Source organism: Vipera berus (genome assembly GCF_964194415.1).
Source record: "Vipera berus genome assembly, chromosome: 4".
Lineage (NCBI taxonomy): Eukaryota > Metazoa > Chordata > Lepidosauria > Squamata > Viperidae > Vipera > Vipera berus.
Window position 1 is genome coordinate 88,304,905 of NC_138206.1, and position 24,725 is coordinate 88,329,629.

At 35.7% G+C, this 24,725-nt stretch overlaps 1 protein-coding gene across 1 annotated transcript; it reads left to right on the top strand.

Annotated features, from left to right (window-relative positions):
* Positions 1 to 961: 961 nt before the first annotated feature.
* LOC308667307 (interleukin-18 receptor 1-like) lies at positions 962 to 24,725 on the top strand. Its single transcript, XM_081326481.1, has 12 exons — positions 962 to 1,142; positions 4,007 to 4,089; positions 5,021 to 5,108; positions 6,882 to 7,110; positions 14,707 to 14,890; positions 16,032 to 16,185; positions 17,954 to 18,016; positions 19,182 to 19,329; positions 20,416 to 20,549; positions 21,412 to 21,573; positions 21,998 to 22,156; positions 22,620 to 24,725. Exons 3-12 carry the CDS (start codon positions 5,051 to 5,053, stop codon positions 23,018 to 23,020), a joined length of 1,692 nt encoding a protein of 563 aa, XP_081182607.1. The 5' UTR covers positions 962 to 1,142; positions 4,007 to 4,089; positions 5,021 to 5,050; the 3' UTR covers positions 23,021 to 24,725.

Below are 24,725 nucleotides of genomic sequence, written 5' to 3' on the forward strand. Positions count from 1 at the left end.
ATTTTCAAGGAAAAAGCCAAAAAATGTCCAGTTGCTTTTGGAAAAGCACCCTTGGGACAATCATTACCTGGATGATTGAGAATCTCCACAGACACTTAAGTTGTTCTTGTTTTAAAGTGGTATTTTCTTCTTTATGCAGGCCACAAGCTGCAGCAATTTTGCTATCTATGGATATAATCTGCTGTGATCTACCATTTCTTCACTCCCGAAAAGTGGGATTGCACAGTTGCTATTAACTGCTTGGCCTAAGCCTCCAAGCTGACCCGCAGACATTCGCACCTTTAGAACAGCTATTCACTTCACCGTTCTCTCAACATCTGTTACTTGGGTGTTTTTTTGAACTGCTCTATTGGTAAATATTTCCTACTGCTCAGTAATGTTTTTTTTGGGGGGGAAAGTGAGGGAAAAACTAAGGAATCCTTCAATTCTTGCCTGAATGTGTTCTGTACACCACCAATAAGAACAGTCAAAATATGATGTGGCAGGGACAACATGTTTGGGAAAGAGAGCAAGTTATTCACCCACGTATTTAAAAAGTGGATTACATCACATCGCTTCCTTTTTCCCCCATCGGAAACGTTACTACCGGCTCTCATACGCTCTAAATCAAAAGCACCTCCCAAGGATTTCGACAGATCTTTTGCCCGGGTGAGGATGTGTAGACGATGGCGGGTTTTTTTTTTTTAATGTTTGCACCTCTTTCTTGCTTTGAAAAGCAATTCCCCAATTACCCCACTTGACTGCAGTAACCAAAGCCCAAATTCCCCGGATTCGGCGCACGTCTCGCGGAACATCTGAATCAGCTCACGTCTCTCGTCTAAACAGTGGGGCAGGGCAGGAGGGGGACTTTTACAGGTGGAAGGCGGGGCTTCCAGTGAGACTCCTCTTTCTCTCACTCTTGAGTTACAATCAGCAAGACAATACCGGTCGATCGAAAGCATTTCCTGGAAGAAACCGATAATGCTCCTTTGTTCCCTTGCCTGGCCCTGATGCGATCGCTCTCAGCTGCCAACTCTAAGACAGAAGCATAAAATCTTCGCCTTGGGAAATGTCAGAGAAAAATCTTCGCTTCCAAAGTATCTGAATTGGCAGCCCATCTCTCAGCCTCATCTCACTGTCTTTGCACCTGCATCTGGCTTAAGGTAAAAACTATCTTTCCCACAATGCAACCTTCACAAAAGATGCTGGGAGTACAACTCCCAATATTCTCAGGCTGGGTTTGGAAAATCGGAAGAGCCGTGGTTAGTTAATTCAGCATTCTGGGTTTCCTAGATTTGGGCTGCAAAAATTCAGAGGACCACTAGATGGCAGCAAAAAGAGCCTGAAAATTCTCTATTACCTAGTAGTAGTAGTAGTAGTAGTAGTAGTAGTAGTAGTAGTAGTAGTAGATGTTTCAGCCAAAATTTGGCTTTTCTAAATCAGTGTTTCCCTGACAGGGATCAGTAAGTAAAGATGCAGAGACCACACAGTTAAACGAATACTTCCTATCTGTTTATCTTTTTTTTAAAAAAACATTGTGGTTCATTCTTCTTGATGTATTAGATGATTATAGTTGTGCTTTTGTATGCTTTCTCCTCCCTTCTATTTTTGGAGGCATCTTGAAACTAAATGTTGGCACAAAAATGTTGATCCGTTTATTATTTGAGTAATTGTGTATACCTTATGGTGTAGAGTAATAATTTCCTAAGCAGAAACTTGCTGCTCAAAATTTTCTTCAGTAGAAATCTTTATTAAGGGGTATTTGGGTCTTCATCCCCCTGAAATCCCATAAACATATTTCCTGTTTGCCTCATAATAATGGCAACTGAAAGCTGTTCACTTTTGTCATTTTTTTCTGAGTTTTACTGCTCTCCTGCTATAGTACTTATATTTTTGACTTTTGTGCTTTGGTAAACAACTTTTCAGACCCAAATCCTTTTTCTGTTAAGGCTGTGGCAGTCAACAAGAAGTGGTTATGTTACTGGTGGTTAACATGAGGAGGCTGGATGGGTCACTTGCTGGAACCTATACATTACAATTGGAGAATCATTTTCCTAAATGAAACATAAATGAACCTTCTTCTCAATTAGGTTCCGAATGAAACCTTCAGGCCACAGAGCAGGTTAAATACTTTATATAGTTTTAACCAAAAAAAGAATAAAAAAGAACTTTTAGTTTCATGATTTGGAAAGTTTGTGGAATATTTGTAGACACACCACAGTGTTCACCTGCTTTCTTTTGCAGTAAGGTATTATTGCAAACACTTTTTGTCAAGTCCTTTACCAAGACAGGTATCCATCCCCATACCATATCTTTTTGGATCTGTGAATAACATTTTGTTATATATCATTGTAACTTTATGCAAATTTCTCTAACAATGTCATATTGAATTTTATTTTTCTCTTATGACATATACAGTAATCTCATCCAACATGTATCATCTGCAAATTTGATAAGTATTCTGTATTGATCTGTATTCTACATCAGCCAAGTCATTACATTACATTACATTCTCTGTGGGCGCGCCTGACCTATGGAACCATTTACCGGTTGAGCTCCGGATGGCTCCTGACCTTCGCTCCTTCCGACGCGATCTAAAAACACATCTATTTAAGCAATCCGGTCTGGTCTGACGGGTTTAATTTTAAATGTGGTTTTAATTTATCCTCTACATTTGGGCAATAGGGCTTAATTTATTTTCAATTTTCTGTATTTCTGCATTTTGACATTTATGTCACTGTTCACCGCCCTGAGTCCTTAGGGAGAAGGGCGGTATACAAATCAAATCAAATAAATAAATAAATAAATAAATTTTTAAAAAGATGAGTCAAATACTTAAGCTTAAATCTTGAGACATTCCTCTCTGATTTGATGAGAAACCTTTAACAAAAGCTTCATGAATGCAATTTTCAAGCCTGTTAAGTTCTGCCATAAGGAATATGTAATTCTTTACTTATATCACCAAAATAGCAATTAAAAATTATTTCATATTTGTTGACTAATTCATGCTGACCTCTGGTAGTTATCACATTGTTTTTAAGATGCTTTCAGATTGTGATTGTTATGATCTACTCTGGAATCTTTCCAAATAGCAGTGACTGCACAGATAGTCCTCACTTAACAATACTATTTGAGACCATCATTCCCATCACTAAGCCACAGTCATAAAGGATGATGTCATGTGACACCACCACTTAAGCAACAGCAGTTCATGCATTTCTGGTTGCCATCCTAAAGCAAATCCCACACTATCATTAAGCAAGATGTCACACTTTCACTATTTGCAACCTCCTGCCAGCTTCTCCTTTGATTTGGCTGGCACTGAGGGTCTCAAATGGCAATCATGTGATGTCAAAGATGTTGTGGCTAGTTAAGTACAAACAGTGATCATAAGTACCACTTATTCAGTATCATTGTATGTTCAAATGTTTGCCGAATGACTGTGTGTTTTGTAAAGACCACCTCTAACTCCTCAGATACTTTCCCCCCCACTTTGTGTGCTACCTCAGAAAACATAAGCTAATAATCTTAAATTACACCCCAGTGCATTTGGTTGAATAGTAGTATGGGTTTCCAAAGTTAAATTAATCTGCAGTGGGGTCAGTTACAGTAGTCCTTGCCTTACAACCATTCATATAGTGACTGTTTGAAGTAACAACGGTATTGGAAAAAGTGATTTGTAACTGTTTTTCACATGACCCGTCATGCTTATGTCATCAAAATTCAGATGCATCTATTTATGATGGTTGCAGGGTGTCCTGGAGTCACATGATCCCCATGTGCAACCTTCTGACTAGCAAAGTCAATGGGGAAGCCAGATTCACTTAACCACCATGCTACTGACTTCAGTGATTCACTTAACAACTGTGGCAAGAAAGTTTGTAAAATAGGCAAAAGTCACTTAACAATTGCCTTGCTTAGCAACAGAAATTTTGGGCTCAATTGTGTTAATAAGTCGTGGACTACATGTGCTTTTAGGAGTTTAGGGCTTCTATTCATTGGCTTTATTGTCTTGCTTTTTCTTTAGGCATCCAAGAGACAATTCTGTCAGGAGATTGGCTGAGGAAAAGTGAGTGCCCAAAGTCATCCAGAGAACAGCCGAGGCTAAAGGTGGGCTTGAGCCTGGTTTTCTTATATCCTAGTCCAGGAGTGAAACTACTACATAACATTGGCTTTTGTATATACTAAGTGGATACAAGCTTTTATGCAATACTACAAGACAGCGATCTCATAATTTTTTGTTTCTGTGATGATTACAGAGGCCTCAAGTGCTGTGTTGAAAAGATGCAATATTATTTCATGTCAGAAACATTGGTGATTGAATTGTGATAGATCATGAATGTTCTCTATCCAGTTGGACAGTATATATATATAAAATGGCATAAATAAGATATATGAATGAAACAGAATGGAAGCTGGATTGTATTCAAATATATGGAATAAAGATAAATTCTCTGTTAACTGTGGCTGATCTGGCTGATTCAAGAGTAAAATACCCAGAATTAGTTGGAAATAATGTCCAGAGACCTCATTGGCATTTCCATTGGAAGATAACATCTTTAGTCTAGAAAAGACATCAAGTATTTTTGATTGCCCAATAATTCTACAATAATAGCCAATTATGTGTAATATGAAAAATAAAATCTATTATAGGCAGGGAAATCCATATGATACAGTTAAAATAAGTTAATATGGTAGCCTTGATGATGCAATCAAAGCTTTGCCTGTTTTTAATGTGCCACACATAAAAATGGGTGAAGCTTTGATTGTATTATCATTCACCATTTTGACTTTTTTGTATGTTGACTTTTTAGCCTGTGGGTAACCACGTTTATAAGAATGAGCTTTACTAGAAGAATGGCTCACCACATCTGTTATGCAAATGTTCACTTTCTTAAGTTGGATTCCTAGTTCAAATCTTATATTCAGACTTAATTTTCATGTGTGTCTTATTCAAAACTCCATAGCAAAGACTAGTGAATTATACTATTAGAATTACATTTAAAAAGAATTTAAAACTCTGTTGTTGTTTTTGCTCTAGAGGAGAAACTAAAGATAAACTAATTTTAAAATGTGTTCTGAAAATCTGACAGTTCTACTAACACTGATTCTTAGCTTTATCAGCTCAGGTAAGTATAACTCTTTTTGCTTTCTCTCGTTTATCTTAAAACATGCCATTTTGGGTTGATTGTTTTAAGACTGTTTATGCTACTGAATGCTGGATATCATACACAGATGATACATAAACATCGAAACCACGGAACGTTGTTATGGGTAACATTTGAGAAAGGCATGTTTGATCAGGCAAGATAAGCTGGGAGTTGTGAAGTTGTATGTTTTCGTTTCATCATAATCTGTTGTGAACTTCATGTAAAAATGCACCATACAGCAGGATAATAAATAAAAGTGATTGGAGGTTAAGCATTTAAATATTTCCAAGGAATGGAAATGATCTAATACTAATGAAAAATGTCACTGCCATATCATCAAAGATTTGAGTCATTTAAGACAAACAACATTTCTTCCCTACTCGAATCACAATATCTTATAGCAGGGGTCCCCAACCCCTGGTCCATGGCCCAGTGCCGGGCCGCAGCATGCCAGCAACTGGTCCACACAGAAAAGCAAAGTCCTATACATGGGATACAAAACCACACATTCTCCGGTCCACAGAAAAAACTTTCTCCATGGAACCAGTCCCTGGTGCCCAAAAGGTTGTGGACCTCTGTCTTATAGCATTTTTCCATAAGTATGTATGCTAGAGAATGTAAATGTGTACCATTGTGACACTATACACTTTAAAATACAGCAATTCATCATTAGCCTCTTTTCTTAATTATATTAAGGCAAGAATATAACATGAACCAAAGTTCGCTTGTTGTTGTGGCATCATTATCAATAAGATCTATTTCTCCTTCCTCCCGTACCAGTGGTCTGCAAGATTTTGTGACACAAATGCTTAAATGCATAAATCCTTTTAAGGTTTAGTATTCTGTTTCAGAATCATGAAATATTCATGAGGTACCTTGAAAGATGCCAATAAATAGTATGAATATAATAGGCCTTCTCAGTGCTTTTTTTGTAAAAGAAAAGTTGCTGGAACTCACACATGTCATATAACCCACCTTGCCTACCTTACAAGGTTCCATCCAAAAAAGGTGCCGGAACTCCGTTCTGAGCGTTCTATGAAAAAAAAAAAGCCCTGGGCCTTCTAGGGGATTTGGAAGATGGGCAGGATAAAGATTTTAAAAAGTCAAAATGGCAGCTGCAACATGTGTAAAATTAGGACAGGCCTTGGATCACTCAGTTGCTTCTTGGGTTTTTGGCACCAACTGTTCAAAAATATGTCCCCAGGCTTCCAGAGTTGACCCCAATAAAAACAAACAAACAGCTTTGTTAGCTGGTGATTCTGGAATTCTAAATGTTCTAAAGTTCTAAATGTTGAAGACCATGTTTATTAACCTTGGCAACTTGAAGAGGTGTGGACTTCAATTGCCAGAATTCCCTAGCACCTTGGGGAAGTTCTGGGAATTGAAGTCCACATCTCTTCAAGTTGGCCAAGACTGAGAAGGTTGAGAAATACTGTTGTATTTGTGAATGGAAAGCACAATCAGAAGGTATCTGATAGCAATTTCTCTGTGTAACACATGTTATTAAAATGTTAAGCTTTTGTTAGCATCACATCACAAGATGTGATGGAAATAGGACAGGAAGTCAAAATGAGAAATGTTGCCACTTTATACTTTTCTTTCTAGCATATATACAGTACAAACAACTTTTTTAACCAAAGAAAAGCTGCCATCAACGAGTTGTGCTATAAAGATGCACTATACTACCCCAAGTTACCATATTTCTAATAGCAAATATTCTTTCTATTTTCTATATGTTTTCATTTTCTGAAGGAAATCTTTGCAAAAGGCACTCACCTATTAATGTGCTAGAAGAAGAATATTTTTCTTTTTGCTGCCCTAAGAAACCACAGCACGAAGGACAAGTTATCTATTGGTATAAAGGAAAAAAAGGAGAAGAAATGCTAATTCATGGAGACAGCAGAATTGATTTGAATGGGTCTAATTTGCAATTTTGGCCAATTTTACTGAATGATACTGGAATCTATCAATGCTGTCTCAAGTAGGTGCACTATATACATAGATATGACTATGTGTTTAAAAAGGAAGTTATATTCATATTTGTCTCTGTTCTCCAACCTTATGGTCCATTCTCAGTTTCCTGGATGTCACCTCCCTAAATTCTTGGCCAGTTAGCTGAAAAATGGGCACCAGTTAGCCAAGCAAGGGGAGAAGTCTCTAAAATGGCAGCTAGGTGTCCTCTGATGGTCACATGGCTGAATACCTGGGTAGCAGCAGAATTGTGGTAAAGAAGTCAGCTTGTGACTAAACTCTGGTTGATGAGAAAGGTAGAAATGAGATTTTTCACAAAGTCAGATGTCAACCAGAGCAACATGTTCATTTGAATAACTGATTTAATCTTTTCTACAACTGTTTAAGAATTTATTTTATTAATCTGAAAATTAAATGGTAAATCACTTATTACTGGAGGGAGTTTCGAGTGTTGACCCATATTAAAAGATTGTTAGTGGAATATATTTCTATTTTGCATGTGAGGGCAAATATTTATGTTCCAATTCCTCAAATAACAACAAAACAATTACAGTTTAAGGCTATTTAAGGTATAGGCTTCACATGCTACATAGATTCTCAAAAAAAAGGTTGTCTTGTTGTTGCCAAGTTTGAGTTTGATATTAATGTAGCATTATCAGAAGGATCAAACTCCAGTAAATAAAACAAATGGAAGGAGAACCCCATATGTTCCAAGACAGTTGAACATTAATGTTGTCCCACCTATGCAACAATTCCAATATAACTACTGGGGAAAAGTTTGCAACAGTAAAACTTGCCATCCATGAACCAGAAAAAAGAAAATCCACTCTATAAAATAAATATGGAAATCAAACATCCTTCTTTAGATAACAGTAGAAGCTTCCTGAATCAAAAAGGCATTTTATCCTAAGTAAACTTCTGAAATAATGTATTCATTTTTAAAAAAATAACATGTTAGCTATATGCACTATAAAAGATATAAATTCTTCATGGTAAAGCATTCCTTTATAAAGTATATATTTTGTTCCAGATGTTACATTTAAATAATATTCATTTACCCAGTTTAATAATTTGTAGTAAACCATCTCTTTTGCTATGGTAAGAATTCTTCATGTTCCCAAGGTAAATTTAGTCATCATTTACTCCTCAACAGTGATGTAAAAGCAAGAAATCCATTCAGCATTTGTAGCATTTAAAGTTAAAGTATGACAAAGTGTTTACACATATTAAAATTTCATTATTACAAAATTATCCTGTTCATATATTACATGTAAGCGGCAAGTCCATGTCCCTTTGGAGTAATTTTTCAGAGTTAGTTTGCTATTACTGTAAAGGGCTGTATTTCAAAACCCAACCCATCAAAGTCACTAAATGAGTGGACATATAACAGGACATTTAATAAGCACTGTAAATTATGAGAAAAGAGGACCAATCCTTGCGCTAGTGTATCTCCAAGTGTTTAGGTTTTAGGTCAAAAGCAATTCTTTGATTTGTGTCCACTTTCCAACTCAGTATCAATGATCTTCTTTTCAAGATCAGTGTAATATGATCTGCAAAAGACATTCCTGTTAGAATCTTAGCTGCTACATTGTGTCCCAACACTCAGCTTACAGTATTAATTTAATTTAATTTTTAGATTTGTTGTTGTTAGTTGCGAAGTCGTGTCTGACCCATTGTGACCCCATGGACAACGTTCCTCCAGGTCTTCCTGTCCTCTACCATCTTCTGGAGTCCATCTAGGCTCACGCCTACTGCTTCAGTGACTCCATCCAGCCACCTCATTCTCTGTCGTCCCCTTCTTCTCTTGCCCTCAACCTTTCCCAGCATTAGGCTCTTCTCCAGTGAGTTCTTCCTTCTCATTAGGTGGCCAAAGTATTTGAGTTTTAGCTTCAGGATCTGGCCTTCTAAAGAGCAGTCAGGGTTGATCTCCTCTAGGACTGACCGGTTTGATCGCCTTGCAGTCCAAGCAGGGACTCGCAGGAGTCTTCTCCAGCACCATAGTTCAAAGGCTTCAATTCTTTGGCTCTCGGCCTTTCTTATGGTCCAACTTTCACAGCCATACATTGCAACTGGGAAGACCATAGCCTTGACTATACGCACTTTTGTTGGCAGGGTGATGTCTCTGCTTTTTAGTGTGCTGTCTAGTTTGCCATGGCTTTCCTCCCCAGGAGCAAGCGTCTTTTAATTTCTTGGCTACAGTCCCCGTCTGTGGTGATCTTGGAACCCAGGAAAATAAGATCTGTCACTACCTCCATTTCTTCCCCATCTATTTGCCAGGAATTGAGAGGGCCAGATGCCATGATCTTGGTTTTTTTAATGTTCAGTTTCAACCCAACGTTTGCACTCTCCTTCACTCTCAACAAGAGGCTCTTTAGTTCCTCTTTACTTTCTGCCATTAGAGTGGTATCATCTGCATGTCTTAGGTTGTTGATATTTCTCCCAGCAATCTTAATTCCATCTTTTGATTCATCTAGCCCTGCCTTTCTCATGATGTGCTCTGCATATAAGTTAAATAGGCAGAGTGAGAGTATACAGGCTTGCCGGACTCCTTTCCCAATTTTGAACGTCAGTGGTTTCATGTCCAGTTCTCACTGTTGCTTCTTGGCCCACATATAGGCTTCTCAAGAGACAAATAAAATGGTCTGGTATTAAGAACTTGCCACAGTTTGTTGTGATCCACACAATCAAAAGCTTTAGCATAGTCAATGAAGCAGAAGTAGATGTTTTTCTGGAACTCCCTAGCTTTCTCCATGATGCAGCCTATGTTGGCAATTTGATCTCTACTTCCTCTGCCTCTTCGAAATCCTGCCTGTACTTCTGGTAGTTCTCGATCCATATACTGCTGGAGTTTATCTTGTAGGATTTTAAACATAACTTTACTAGCATGTGAAATGAGTGCAATGGTGCGATAGTTTGAACATTCTTTGGCACTGCCTTTCTTTGGAATTGGAATGTAAACTGATCTTTTCCAATCCTGTGGCCACTGTTGAGTTTTCCAAATTTGCTGGCAAATTGAGTGTAACACAAACTGCATCGTCTTTTAAGATTTTGAATAGCACAGCTGGAATACTGTCACCTCCACTAGCTTTGTTGTTGCTCAGCTTTTCTAAGGCCCACTTCACTTCACATTCTAGGATGTCTGGCTCGAGGTTAGTGACCACCTCATCGTGGTTATTTGGGACGTTAAGCTCGTTCTTGTATAGTTCTGTGTAATTTTGCCACCTCTTCTTAATCTCTTCTGCCTCTGTTAGGTCCCTGCCATTTTGGTCCTTTTTCATGTCCATTTCTGCATGAAACGTTCCCTTCATCTCTCCAATTTTCCTGAAGAGATCTGCACTCCTGCCTATTCTATTGTTTTCTTCTATTTCTTTGCACTGTTCATTTAAGAAGGCATTCTTATCTCTTCTAGCTGTTCTCTGGAATTCTGCATTCAATTGGGTGTATCTTTCTTTTTCTCCCTTGCCTTTCACTTCCCTCCTGTCCTCAGCTATTTGCAAAGCTTCCTCAGACAGCCATTTTGCTTTCTTGCATTTTTTTTCTTTGGGATGGTTTTTTGTTGCTACTTCTTGTACAATGTTACGAACTTCTGTCCATAGTTTTTCAGGCACTCTGTCTATCAAATCTAATTCCTTAAATCTATTTGTCACCTCTACTGTATATTCGTCAGGGATATGATTTAGTTCATACCTGATTGGCCTAGTGCTTTTCCCTACTTTCTTCAGCTTAAGCCTATATTTTGCAATGAGAAGCTCATGGTCTGAGCCATAGTCAGCTCCTGGTCTTGTTTTTACTGACTGTATAGAGCTTCTCCATCTTTGACTGCAGAGCACATAGTCAATCTGATTTCTGTGTTGACCATCTGGTGATGTCCATGTGTAGAGTTGTCTCTTGGGTTGTTGGAAAAGAGTGTTTGCTATGACCGTCATATTCTCTTGAGAAAATTCTATCAGTCTGTGTCCTGCTTCATTTTGTGCTCCAAACTTGCCTGTTATTCCATTATCTTTTGGTTTCCTACTTTAGCATTCCAATCCCCCATGATGATAAGGACATCATTTTTTGGTGTTAGTTCTATAAGGTGCTGTAGGGCTTCATAGAATTGGTCAATTTCATCCTCTTCAACACCAGTAGTTGGGGCGTAGACTTGGACTACTGTGATATTGAATGGTTTGCCTTGGATTCAAACTGAGATCATTCTGTCATTTGGGGGATTGTATTCCAGTATTGCTTTTCCTACTCTTTTATTGACTATGAAGGCTACTCCATTTCTTCTGAGGGATTCTTGCCTGAGGTAGTATACTTGATGGTCATCTGAATTAAATTCACCAATTCCTGTCCATTTTAGTTTGCTGATTCCTAAGATGTCAATGTTCAATCTTGTCATCTCTTGTTTGACCACGTCCAGCTTTCTTTGATTCATGGATCTTACATTCCAGGTTCCTATGGAGAAAAAATCTTTATAGCATCGGACTTTCCTTTCACCACCAGACACATCCACAGCTGAGCGTCCTTTTGGCTTTGGCCCAGTCACTTCATTCTTTCTGGCGCTACTAGTACTAGCCCTCTGCTCTTCCCCAGTAACATATTGGACACCTTCTGACTGAGGGGCTCATCTTCCAGCATCATATCTTTTTTCCTTTTGGTACTGTCCATGGGGTTTTCATGGCAAAGATACTGGAGTGGGTTGCCATTTCCTTCTCCAGTGGATCATGTTTTGTCAGAACTCTCTGCTATGACCTGTCCGTCTTGGGTGGCCCTGCATGGCATAGCTCATAGCTTCATTGAATTACGCAAGCCCCTTTGCCACAACAAGGCAGTAATCCATGAAGGGGAATTTTTAGATTGCCCTATTCTTAAATGACTCTTGGGCAATTTACAACTAAAAAAACCAGTGTATGGAAAGTAAAATTGAAAAGCAAAACAAATAAGACCAGAAAATCAAAACAAAAGAAAACAGTGGTTCTAAAATCAACTGTCACCAAGGCCTGGGAGAATAATCATATCTCTAGCAGTTTTCTAAGTGACATAAGTTTGGGAACCACAAAAATCTATGGGAGGAAGCTAATTCCAGAAGTCAGGAATTGCAGCAGAGTAGTTGCTTCTCCTGTGTCCTGCCAGATGAAATTCTTTAACTGAAGGGATTTGGAATATGCCCACCCTGCTGGATCAAAACAGATGGCAGGGATGACTGGAGACAAGCAATACCTCAGATAGCCAGCCCTATGCCATAAATGACTTTAAATGTGATAACCAGGACTTTGAATTATATCTGGATGTCCTGATCTGTGGATGTATATTGGAGCAGGAGCTGAAAGTCCAAGAGGTCCCTTAGATGGTGTCCAAATCTGAATTGGGGAAGTGATAATGAGTGGTCAAATATTTGCATTTTCAAAAGAGTCCCACTTGGAGTGTTTAATGATAGTCTACAGTGGAAGTCATTGAATATTAAATCCCTAAAGTCTTATCTTCCTTCTCCAAGATATAGACAACTTATTTCCAGAGAAACCTGGGGGTAAGTATTTTGGGAGTCTACTAGTGCTTCCTAACCTTCCAAGAGAAACATTAATTACACAAGCCCCTTCATCTAAGCTTTTCACATGACTTTATCCAGGATTGACTTGATTGACAGGAGTTTTTATGTGAAATTTCAGTTTATTCATTCTTTCTAAGTCACTTGCCTATACCCAAACAATAGCATAGAGCTTCCAAAATCTTTTAGAATTTGCTGAAAAAGAAAGATAGCCAAAGTTTTCTAGATATCATGATCTTCTTGGTGCAACTAGTCTTTAAAACTTTAAAACATTAACAAGCTTTGAATATGATATCAGTAAATTCTGTGGCAGAGCACAGATATATAATAACCCTGTTGGTTCAGAAATTGTGGTTTGTTTGTTCCATTTTCTTAGCTCCAAAGGTGATGGCACAATTTTCAGCCTCAATGTGTGTGTATAACAGGAAAGGTATTGCAAATTAAATTTTTCTCAGCATGTCCACAACAGGAAGAATGTTACAAAAAGTATGAGTAAGTCTGTCACTTAAATGGTACTTAAGCACTTCACTGCTATGATCTACATAAATATTTCAGCAATTGCATTTTAGAAAATGATGAATTCAACCTTTCCCTGTTTTAAAGTGGAATTTCCAAATATTCTTACGTGTATTAATTGTTTTATAATGGAGACATTATTTTCTCTAGTCATCTAATTTCTTAAGTTGCTTCTATTTTCCTGATAAACCAAACCCAAACTTTTGACAATCAAGAAAAAGTAAGTCCTCTAAACATTCTCTTCCCACCCCCATTTTAAGGAATCAGGCATTATATATCTTTCTAAAGCCTCTAATCAAAACTAAATACATAGTTTCTTTCCAGTTTTGAAACAGAGTATGCCCCCAAATAGAAAAAAATACTTTCCTTTCTTTCTTTTAATGATAACAGAGAAAATAATAGTCTTTTATATTTATAAAATGTAGCACCGTTCATTGTACTTTTATTACTATCATTTATATAGACCTCTAAAAAGAATGAAACAACAACGTGTGCATACCAATAATAAATGGAGGAAAAAACAGATAAAATAAATCTATAACTGCTTTGTATAGTAGTCTAACATATGATACTCTTATTCCTCCCATTTCAAACACTATGTGGTTTACATCCACCAAAAATGTCATTCTTCTGTTTTAATCATGTATTCAAGAATATTATGCTGTGATACTAAACATATTTAATTAGAAGTAAATACTGTTTTCTTTAGAAAAAGATAAAGATGCTCATTTAACAGCGGCAATTTGGAACAAAAACACAGTCATAAAGCATGATGTCATGTTGACTGTGCTGACTTAAAATGGCAATTCTAGAACTTCTGGTTGCCATTGTTAAACAAATCCTGCAGAATTGTTAAGTGCAATGTCACATTGTTGCCATTTGCAATCTCCTGCTGGCTTCCCCACTGACTTTGCTTGTTGGAGTCCACAGTAAAGGTGATCATGTGTCTGTGGGATATAGTGACCTCATAATTCTGAGCTGGTCACCAAGTTCCTGAACTGTGATCATATGTAGGGATGTGTGATGGCTACAAATATGATGACCAGTCATAACTCCCACTCATTCAGCATCATCAAAACTTTGAATGGTCACTGAACAATGGTCATTAAGCAAGAATTATCCATAACCCAATTTTAAAATGAATAAGTATACATCTTTATGTATATATTTGTCTAGCTAAACTGTGATTATAAATTATTACAAGAGAAGGACGTAAAAAAGAAGTTATACTTGTATTAACATGGATGCTAATTTGGTCTGACTTTTCAGACTTCTGAGTGACACTGAATTGATCCTGGTGGTAACTGCCAATCATGGTAGTAGCTGTGATTGGCAGTCTAGTTCAGCCTTTGAAATAGCTGGGTTTATCCAAGTTTTAAGCACTTAAAAGTGTGGCCACATAACAAAAATAAGGACATATTCTTTAACTTTTGAGATCTATACCCTTAATTTCTTCACATAGATTTTGTAAGTTTATTTTTATGATATGAAGAAGTTGGATATATATCTCCTCCTTGAAACAACTATTCTGCTTTAAATGTCACATTTCTTGTTCCCATGCAGAAATGGAACCTGGAAGATAACCTGCAAAGAATGGTCATTAAATGTCATCAAGAGAAATAAAAGCAATTGTTTCACTGAAGAGCATTTGCTTACTGGAAGAGATGGAATAATTGAGACAGGCTATTCTTTCACATGCAGTGATACAAATGATAGTACAAATGTTATTAACATAACGTGGTATAAGGTACTTTTAAAACTATTTCTTGTTTATAGATTGAGTCAGGAAGAGGGAGATAATATACCACAATGGAAATTGTCATCCACTGCATTCATCCACTGTAACAATAAAAAATACAAATGATCATCTGAGTTGCAGAGAACATTGTCTTCCTCTTTGTTTAGTGATCCTGGTGGCTTCAATGAAAACCCAGTATGAGTACAGCATAATGGTGTTCAACAGAGTCCATCACCTATAGAGATAGATATGAAGAATCTTCCAGACACTAAATGTTGCATTTTTTGGATAGCGGTTTATGAACCTTTCATTCTGGTGAAGCTTCCCAGATGTAAACATTTCCACTGTGCTTGTAGAATTGCTGTACAAAGCGAGGACTTTTGTCAACCACTATTCATTCAAGGAGTTACACACTTATTCAAAAATCTCTCAATGTAGCTAAAGTTCGTGTCCTTGTTTCCATGCATGGTGGAAATAAATACATCAAGGATCCTAGTCTGAAGCTAATTAGAGTTTAAAGCTTCACTGCCAGTGTCTTCTACATCTGGATAGCAACTTCTAATCAACTTATCTGTTGTTGAAAATTAATTTCTTTTTAATAAATCCTTCTTTACATGTCTTGAACAGAAATTTGTATAAGGGGAGTATTTTATTAATATTTTACAGATGGTTTAATTTGTTAACTTCATGAATACTGGTTTATAATATAAACTTCTGTTGGTAATACATTCTAGTAATAACTACATATTTCATTGAAAAAGAGTGAATATTGACATAAGCAGGTTGTTTCTGCATTGCACTCTTTCTTTCCAAAGGTTCTTGCTTTTTCCTGGAGTGGATTTAACACAAATAATTTATTTTAAGCAACTAAGTCCGAGGATTTAATTTAAACATCTAAATATATGCATATTTGTCTCCTTGGGGTTTATTCCCAGATCAAGAGCTGTAGACAGAATAATTTTTTGAATATAACGAATATAACAAATGAAAGCTGATGCAATCATGTTTATCCAAGTGATCAGAAAAAAAGCAGTTGATACATTTTTTTCCAATAGGATTGGCAGCTTTATCTTACAATATGTCCCCTTTTAAAAATCTCTGTATTTTATGCTTATAATAAGCTGTTTTGTAAACATCTTCATTGAAATAGGACTGCATAGAGAATATTAATAAGAGAGGTGAAGAAGAATGGCACATTGATCAATTAACAGAAAAGGATGGTGGAAAATATACATGTGTAAAAACAATTCTTCATGCAGGAAAGAAATATAACAGCACAAGTACCACCAATTTAAATGTTAAAGGTGAGGCTGTGTAAAATTGTTAAATGGCTTGGTACCACAATCAGTGGTGTTCTTGCTCTAATGTAGCATGTTTGAATTTTAGTATATTATGAAGTAATGGAGAACTCAGGAAAACACAACATAGAGAAAGACTTTCAATCCTCTTATGTTTATGGATTACAGTTGTTTAAGCTGTCCATGTTTATACATGTATTGACTAGTAATGAAAGCTGTGCTGGAGAAAACAGAAGCCCGATAGATGACTGTGCACACACATAGGGTCTTCTAACAAGTCCTCTGTACAACCCTTCATTTTTATCTCATGCCAGCAGCTCTCTATCAGAAATTATCTCTACTTCAAGTCCTTCATGCTTGTTGGCTGTATAACTGGATGAAGTAAGTCTTATTGCTTGATACAGATAGTCCTTGACTTATGACTATAATGGAGTCTGCTCATTACGGTCAAGTGAATGTCATAAAATGGGTCACCATGTGATTGGTCCCAATGTTACAACCTTTTTTGCAGTTTCATTAAGCATATGTGGTAGTTGTAAAATGAACACCGTGGTTAAGTGAACCCAATGTTTAGGGCATTTCTACTGAAAAATGGAAGTAAATATTGGTTTTTGGAAAAAAAGAACCATCATAAATCATGGTCATGTGACCATGGGACACTGCAAATTGTCCTAAATTATTGTTTCCAAATGGCTGAAATGTAGTCATGTGACATAGGTGGCCATTGTCAGAACATTAGAACTGGGTCAAAGTTTTTTGGGGGGTCTGTCATAAGCTTGAATGGTTGCTAAGCAAACATTCATAAGTTGAGGACTCCCTGATAGCAGCTTGCTTGATCCTATGTATGCATGCCACTAACATGGTTCTTACATTATATGCAATGTACCATACTTCTATTTTGCATATGGTATTAGAAGACCATCATACTGAAAATCATTCTACTGTACTGGATACTCCTCTCCTTAGAAAGGAAAATTCAGCTATGTAATTCTGAGAATACTTCCTAATGACAGAAGAACATTTTCACAGAAGGCTGTTGCCTTTGGCAGAATCAATATGAAATCATTACATCATCGCTTTCTGGTGGCCAATTGATTTATTTATTTCTGCCTCACTTATTAAATCTCAGAAAAGGGATCTCCCATTTGAATACTCATCTTTAGCATGGTTTGTGGAAAACTGTCTTTATATTGACTGGAGTATTTGCCTCAGCTTCCCTCAAGCTGACAATCATTGTTTTCAAGGCAAAAGGAGAATGATGGTTTGGCAGCTTAGCTGGTAATCTATATGGTAATTGTAATGTGTTATCACAAGGGTCTCCAAACTTGGCAATTTTGAGACTTGTGGACTTTAACTCCTAGAATTCCGTAGCCAACATGGCTGGCTGAGGAATTCTGGGAGTTGAAGTCTACAAGTCTTAAATTTGCTTGGAGACCTCTGTGCTATCACATAATTAAAAATATAGAGGGGAGCACTTCCCTGTGTCTTCTTTCCTTTTGTATGGAGTAGATGTGAGGATATTAAAATAGTGTTGTGGTATATCTTAAGTCCAATTAATTTAAAAACTGTCTTCAAGGGCCAATATAAGAATTTTGTAATTATTGGTAAGAAGCTTGAAGTAAAGAATTGAGACATCCCATGTTAGCAAATGAATGGCTAGGGATCTTAAAATATTTGATGTGTTTCATTATCTTAATATTGGAGGTAATTACACAAAATAATATTTTTCACTGAGCACATCAGAGAATGTTTAATATTCTTTTCTCCTCTTAAGGTACTGAAGAAAATGTCCCAAAGCTAATTGGATCCGCTTATAATGTTTTCAAAACTGAAATAGGTACTTCTCTTTATTATTAATCTGTGATGATATTTGACTATATTATCAACAAGTGGGCCTTTTCAAAAGCTGGCTGTATATATTGCCTTTAAAATATCATAGATTTTTCTGTTCTTGGGCTAGAACAGGAGTCCCCAACCCCTGGTCCATGGACCAGTACCGGGCCATGGCATGCCAGCAACCGGTTTACACAAACAAACAAAGCCTTGTCCGTGGGATGCAGGCAGCACACAAAAACACATCCCCTCCAGTCCACAGAAAAATCTCTCTCCACGTAACCGGTCCCTGGTGCCCAAAATGTTGGGGACCTCTGGGCTAGAATGATATTACTATATTATATTACTAAATACAAACCAAGTAATGGTATTTCTCGGTTTATATTTAAATCCAGCATCTATTCCTCAGACTCCACACTCCTTCTAGAAGAGTAGAGTAAGAAGAGAGCATTTAGAAACAACTGGTTGGAATGCCTTTGAAAGAATTGTAAAGAGAAATAATTAATGATATTTTAATTTAAAGAATTAGTTATTTTTCTTGTCAAAGAACATGCCTGTATCCACTGCCAATTTTTAAAACAACTGGTTTCTGAGATTTCAGGTCATCCAGGAGCTTTAGCTTTCTAACAGTTTTATAGTTCTGTTGACCATAGCATGTAAACTATTTTTTTAACCATATTCATGTTTAAGGTGTAATGTGCAGGATAGTGGTATACAACAATTTATAGCTACTCTACAGTATTGTAGTTGTACTATGAGAAAATATTTTTCTGAAATTTTATAAAACTTAATGTACCTTAATACCCTTCAGTACCTTCCCTCTTTTAGAATAAAAGAGTCAAATAGAAGAAACAGTGGTATCAAAACATTGTTGGCAAGTCCTATGGTACATAGATTCATAACTAATGATTATAGAAATAGAATTATAAAATTTTCAGTTTGAAGTTCTGGTGAGGTGAATATTTTTTTAAATTTCCAATTTCTTATTTGTTGTTATTTGTAGTTGTTAAATTATATTAAAATATATAACCAAGTCAGGAATTCTAGCAGGTAGGAAATATGCATCAAAGCAAGGCTGTTAATGATTTCAAATTTAATTCTGAAGAGGATTAAAAGGGAGAATATTTCTTTCATTAAAATTATTAATTTTAAATAAATATTTCTGTTAGGTAAAGAGGAAATCCTCAATTGCACAGCGTTTTTAGGTTATTCAAAATTTGTTGAAGTCCAGTATGACCTTTATTGGATTGTGCATGATGATATTATAGAAATATGTCAGAATAATAATTCCCCGTGTCAAAAGGAGGAACACAAATAGTAAGTACTATTCATAACCAAACATTATGTACTTACAATATGTTGTTACACTTGTTTGATAATTAGACATGCAGGCAGTTCCTTGACTTAGGATCACAATTGAGCCCAAAATTTTTGTTGGTGAGACATTTGTCAAGTGAGTGTTGCCCCATTTTGTGATCTTTCTTGCAAGAATTGTTAAGTGAATCACTACAGTTGTTAAGTTAGTAACACAATAATTAAGTGAATCTGGCTTCCCCATTGACTTTGCTTGTCAGAGGTTTGCAAAAGGTGATCACATGACACTGACTTTTTCAGTGCCATTATTACTTCTAATGGTCACTACATGAACTGTGGTAAGTTGAGGACTACTTGTATTTTAATTTTCTTTGGTAATTCTTGCAATGTGATCTACGATGACTCAGATCCAGTATAATCAAATGGCATATTTTGCACTATAAAAATAATTAATAGTCCTATTCTTTGGAGAGGAAATTACAACTCTTTCTTCATTTTTGCCAAATGAAAATTCCATAACATAGGAATGTGGCTTTATGGACAGATGAAATTGTTTCCATTATATTCATTCATAAAATATAAACCAGCCATTTTTAATAGATGGGAATAATATAGTTATTTAAACTAATCTTTCTATTCTTCAATTCCCTGACAACTTTCTTCAAATACTTTGCAAATATATTGGAATTGCAATATCTGGAGTGCATGCTATGGAAGTAGTAAACAGATATGGAACTTTAAATTGTCAGTAGTACAGCTTTCAAAGAGAAAGGTACTGTATAAAGAAAACAGTTTAAGCCCTGATTTAAGGTATACAGTATATATTTCCAAGATTAACAAACTGGTCAACAGAAAAACTGTCCTTCACATAATTGGGAACTTCCAAAATCCTTCCAGATATATCAAATGCCTGAAAAAGAGAGCAGGAAACATACTGCCTTTTATGACTGAAGACCAAATCAATTAATTGCATTCAATAAGCTCTCTTCTTCAGTTTATTTAAAAGTAAAATTCCTTGAATTCTTTGAGGTTTTCTCCAGAGTAAATTCTAATAGGATTGTTATTGTATAATTTCCCCTTTCTTAACAGTAATGAAAATGGGAAAAAATATGTTATGAGACAACTTTGGTTTAAACGTGTGAAAGAAGAGAACATCAATTGTTCATACAAATGCATCTTTTCTGAAAATGGTTCTGAAAAGCAAACATTTATATTGCAAAAAGGTATTGTACAATTTAATCTAGTATAAAAATTTATTTATGTAAATACAGGCGTCTACATACAGTATGACCCAGAAGTGGTACTAAGTTTAAATTGATATGGGGAAAAATAAACTATAAAGACTAAAAATAATTCTTAGAAAGTGGGCAGATAATTTTGGATGTAGCTGATAATAGAACTTGAAAATTATGCAAGGCTAATTACTGGTTGAATTCTATTTTAATCTAAATTTGAGTTTTTGTAGCTGTAATTGTTTCAGAGATAGCAACTTAATGCCCATTAATATCAAACATTTATGGTATCTCTAGATAATAGTCTCATACACTCAGACCCATCTTCTAATGAAATAAAAACATATATTTTTTAAAATGGCCATAATATTTTGGAATTGTCATTTATGAATTATTTTAATAAGTTGAGCATTCAGATTTCTTAAAAAATGGGAAAGACATCCATATTATTGTACAAAATAATATGATTTTCCTTGGCACTAAAAAGACCAGCATCTTTGGTTAATAGATTATATTTTTAAGTATTTCATTTTAGAAAACTAATGGCATTCTCAGGGCAACTTTGGATATAAGCACTACATAGTTCAAAATATTTTATATTCATCTACTTTATCAAAATGACTTTTGATAAAGTCTATATAGACTGTAAGAATATTTTTCTATTTTAGGCTGTAAGAATATTTTTCTGTTTTTCTATTTTAAGATAAAAGTACACAATATTATTACTTATATTTCTGTTTCAAAGCATACTATTACAGGCATTTGGCTAGAAAATATTTTAACTTCTTCTTGTGATTATTAGAGAAGCTTACCTTCCTAAGCAATAATTTTTATCTTCTTTTTTTCTTCCTAGAATGTAATCCAGATTTACCAGTTCATGCTTTTACTACTGGAATGATAATGGCCATAATGTTTTCCTTTATTGGTGTAATGATGGTGATTCTCTGTGTAATATTCAAGATTGAACTTATTTTATTGTTCAGAGATATAACAGGAAAAGATGAAACATTGGGAGGTAAAACAATTGGTTTGACTTAATAAAAATAGTCTTGATTTAAATCCATAAATATCAAAGGGGAAGAAAGAAGAAATTGTAACTTCTTCACTTTTCATTATTACAGTCTTTCTCTATTCTGAAAGAAGATAGAAATTAAGGATATAGAGTTGTTTTTTGGAAGTAACACAGATACATAATTGTTTTAAAAGCCTCCAAAATTGGAAATTATTGATTCTGTTCACTTTGTTTCTGCCTTCCTTTAGCTCACCATTTAATATGAAGTAAACAATCTTTATTTGATTGTTTGATAAATAAAATAAATACAGAATAAATAAATGCTATTTAGCCAATTGTACAAGGGAATAGGAGACCTTGCCTGAATGTAATTCCTATAAGTAATTATGTCAGAGAAGTACATTGACTCTGTATTATTTATTTATAGATGGAAAATTGTATGATGCTTTTGTGTCTTACCTGAAAGACAGTACACCAATATGTGGTGAAGAGAGAAAATTTGCTCTGGAGATACTAGCTAAAACATTAGAAGATCATTTTGGATATAAGCTATGCATTTTTGAACGAGATATTTCTCCTGGAGGAGGTAGGTAGATGGGATAAATGATCATTGAATACATTGATAAAATATCTTTTTCTTTTGCTTAAATTTAAAATATACCATCCACTTACTTTCCTAGAAATAGCACCATTGAGATTTGAAACACCTTGCTTCTCTTTCTTATGCAGTATTATATACTGTTTGTGTATGGGCAGTATGTATGTTTGTATGCATTCATGTATGTGTTTGTACAGGTATAGTATGTATGTTTGTGTCTGTGTGTTTATGTATCTGTATCTGTGTTTGCTGTGATTTTGGAGAAAAGTGCTGAAACATTGATGAAAAAATAAGTAGATTTATTATTTTTCAAATTTCTTAATGGCAGACAAGCTGAGAATCACATTATCTCTTGGAGGTCACACATGGTTATTTCAAAGTATATATTATGAATATGCAACTTTTCCTTCTTTCTTCAGCTAACTGTAACCATAAGCTCTTTTACTTACAGCTATTATTGATGACATCCAATCTTCCATTGATAGAAGTCGAAGATTAATTATTATTCTGAGCCGAAACTATGTCTCTGACCAAGTCATGTTTGAGCTAGAGGTTGGACTGCATAAAGCCTTAGTTGAAAGAAAGATCAAAGTCATATTAATAGAATACATGCCAAAAAACTATTCTGATTTCTTGCCCAAGTCTTTGGAACTTCTTTCTCCCAGCCAAGTGGTGAAATGGAAAAAAGAAAAATCACTGCCTTTAAAGTCTAAATTTTGGAAAAAGCTTCGCTATGCCATGCCTGCTAAGCCAACTATTTCAGCTGCTTGTCAAGGGGTAACGTTGCAGGACAGAAGAAAAACAACAAGTACTTTTGGTATCACTTCTGAGCCATCACTTGTCTGCTACTAGGTCTTCATCACTGTTACTTGAGATGGCTAAGTGCTGGAAGCAAAATTTGAAATATAAGAAAGTGTCCACAGATACTTGGGAGCAGCAGAATTGAGGCTGTGGGCTTCAGGTTTATTTATTTATTTTATTTTATTTTAATTCCATTTATATCCCGCCCTTCTCCGAAGACTCGGGGCGGCTTACAAGCTTAGCAGTAGCCTAGTTGTCCCACCTGTGTCATTAGGCTTAGTTTCAGTAATATCTTTATATATTGTTTTATTCAATATGTATATTTCATACTGTTCTCTGTTTTTTTTACAAAGTATGTCAAAATCCCAGACTTCTGCCTTACAGATTTATTTGCGGGGGGGGGGGGTTGTCCAATGTCAACATGTCAACGAACAACTGTGTTTTCTTTGTATTTTATTGCTCTTTGAATCTAAATGCAGCACATGCTGACAAAGAATAAGAAGCCCAAGAGAGACAATTAAAACATTGCAACATCAACTAGACTGATGCAGAAAATGCAAGCATTTGTTGAAAGATGGTTGACTTACTATTTACATTATCCCCAATTAATAACAAGAACTATATTTGGAGTTCTGCTCTGTTTATGTATGTGTGTGAGAGAGAGACACTGGAAAGAAAGCACTGAAAGATACCAAATACATTTGAATTCATTGGGTCTTGTGTTATTTAACTTGGGCAGGAATAAGTGACCTGGTTCAGTTATAGTTTTTCTTTTCATCTGGGTATTGCATATATGAAATATGTTTAAGAGGACCAGCTGCAGTGGCAGTATTCCTCTTTTACAGAAGCTTCATGCTGTCACTATCCTTAAGTATCCATTAGTGTGAACCTAGCTCTGTCTATAACTCTGGTGCCTTCCCTGAGGTCCTAATGTTGCCAAAGAATTCTGAGATTGGCTGCTTTAAGAAGTTGGCGTCTGGTGCTGCGTATGTACCCCATATGTGCACTGAAGCATCTTCCTGCTTTCAAATATGGCGTACTGTATAGATCTATTATTTACAACTAGATTATCAAATCAGGCTGGCATCAGCTTGAAAAAATACATCTAACATAATGCTGCTACAAGGTGACTAAAACTCATTTATGATATATAATAATTTATTAGCCTGGAACTCAGCAGGGTTGTATGTGACAACACATTAAATTTGATGGATGCTTTTAGTAGAGTAATTTCCCTTTAAATAAAATATTTCTCTCCAGGACAGAATTCTTTAATAAAAGGGTACATAACCTCTAGAGCCTTCAAATCCTTGAAGATTGTTTTTTCTGTGTCAGAAAAATAATAATGTTAAAGTCATAAACACTGAATTAAATTTAGGTTGGTCCTGGCTTTCCCCACTTCTTTACCCTGAGTGCATGGAGCATGGAGACAACCAAGGGAATGCAAGTCTAAGGGGAATAAAGGCCACTTTAAGAGTAAATGTGTGCTAGACATTGCTTTGCTATGATTTATATGTTAGATATTTGATAAATAAGGTGACTGACTTTTTGTTATATTAAAATTTCAGTTACATCCAAATGTTGAAGTCTAATGATTGCAATGTGTTCAATTGCAGTATGACTTGATTTTAGTATCTACTGACTCTGTTGCAATTTTTGTTTTAAAATATACAGAAAAATGTGTTACAATTATTCATTTCAAAAGTAGTTATATAGATATCTTGGTTTTCTTTGATCCTTTAATAATCAATTAGGG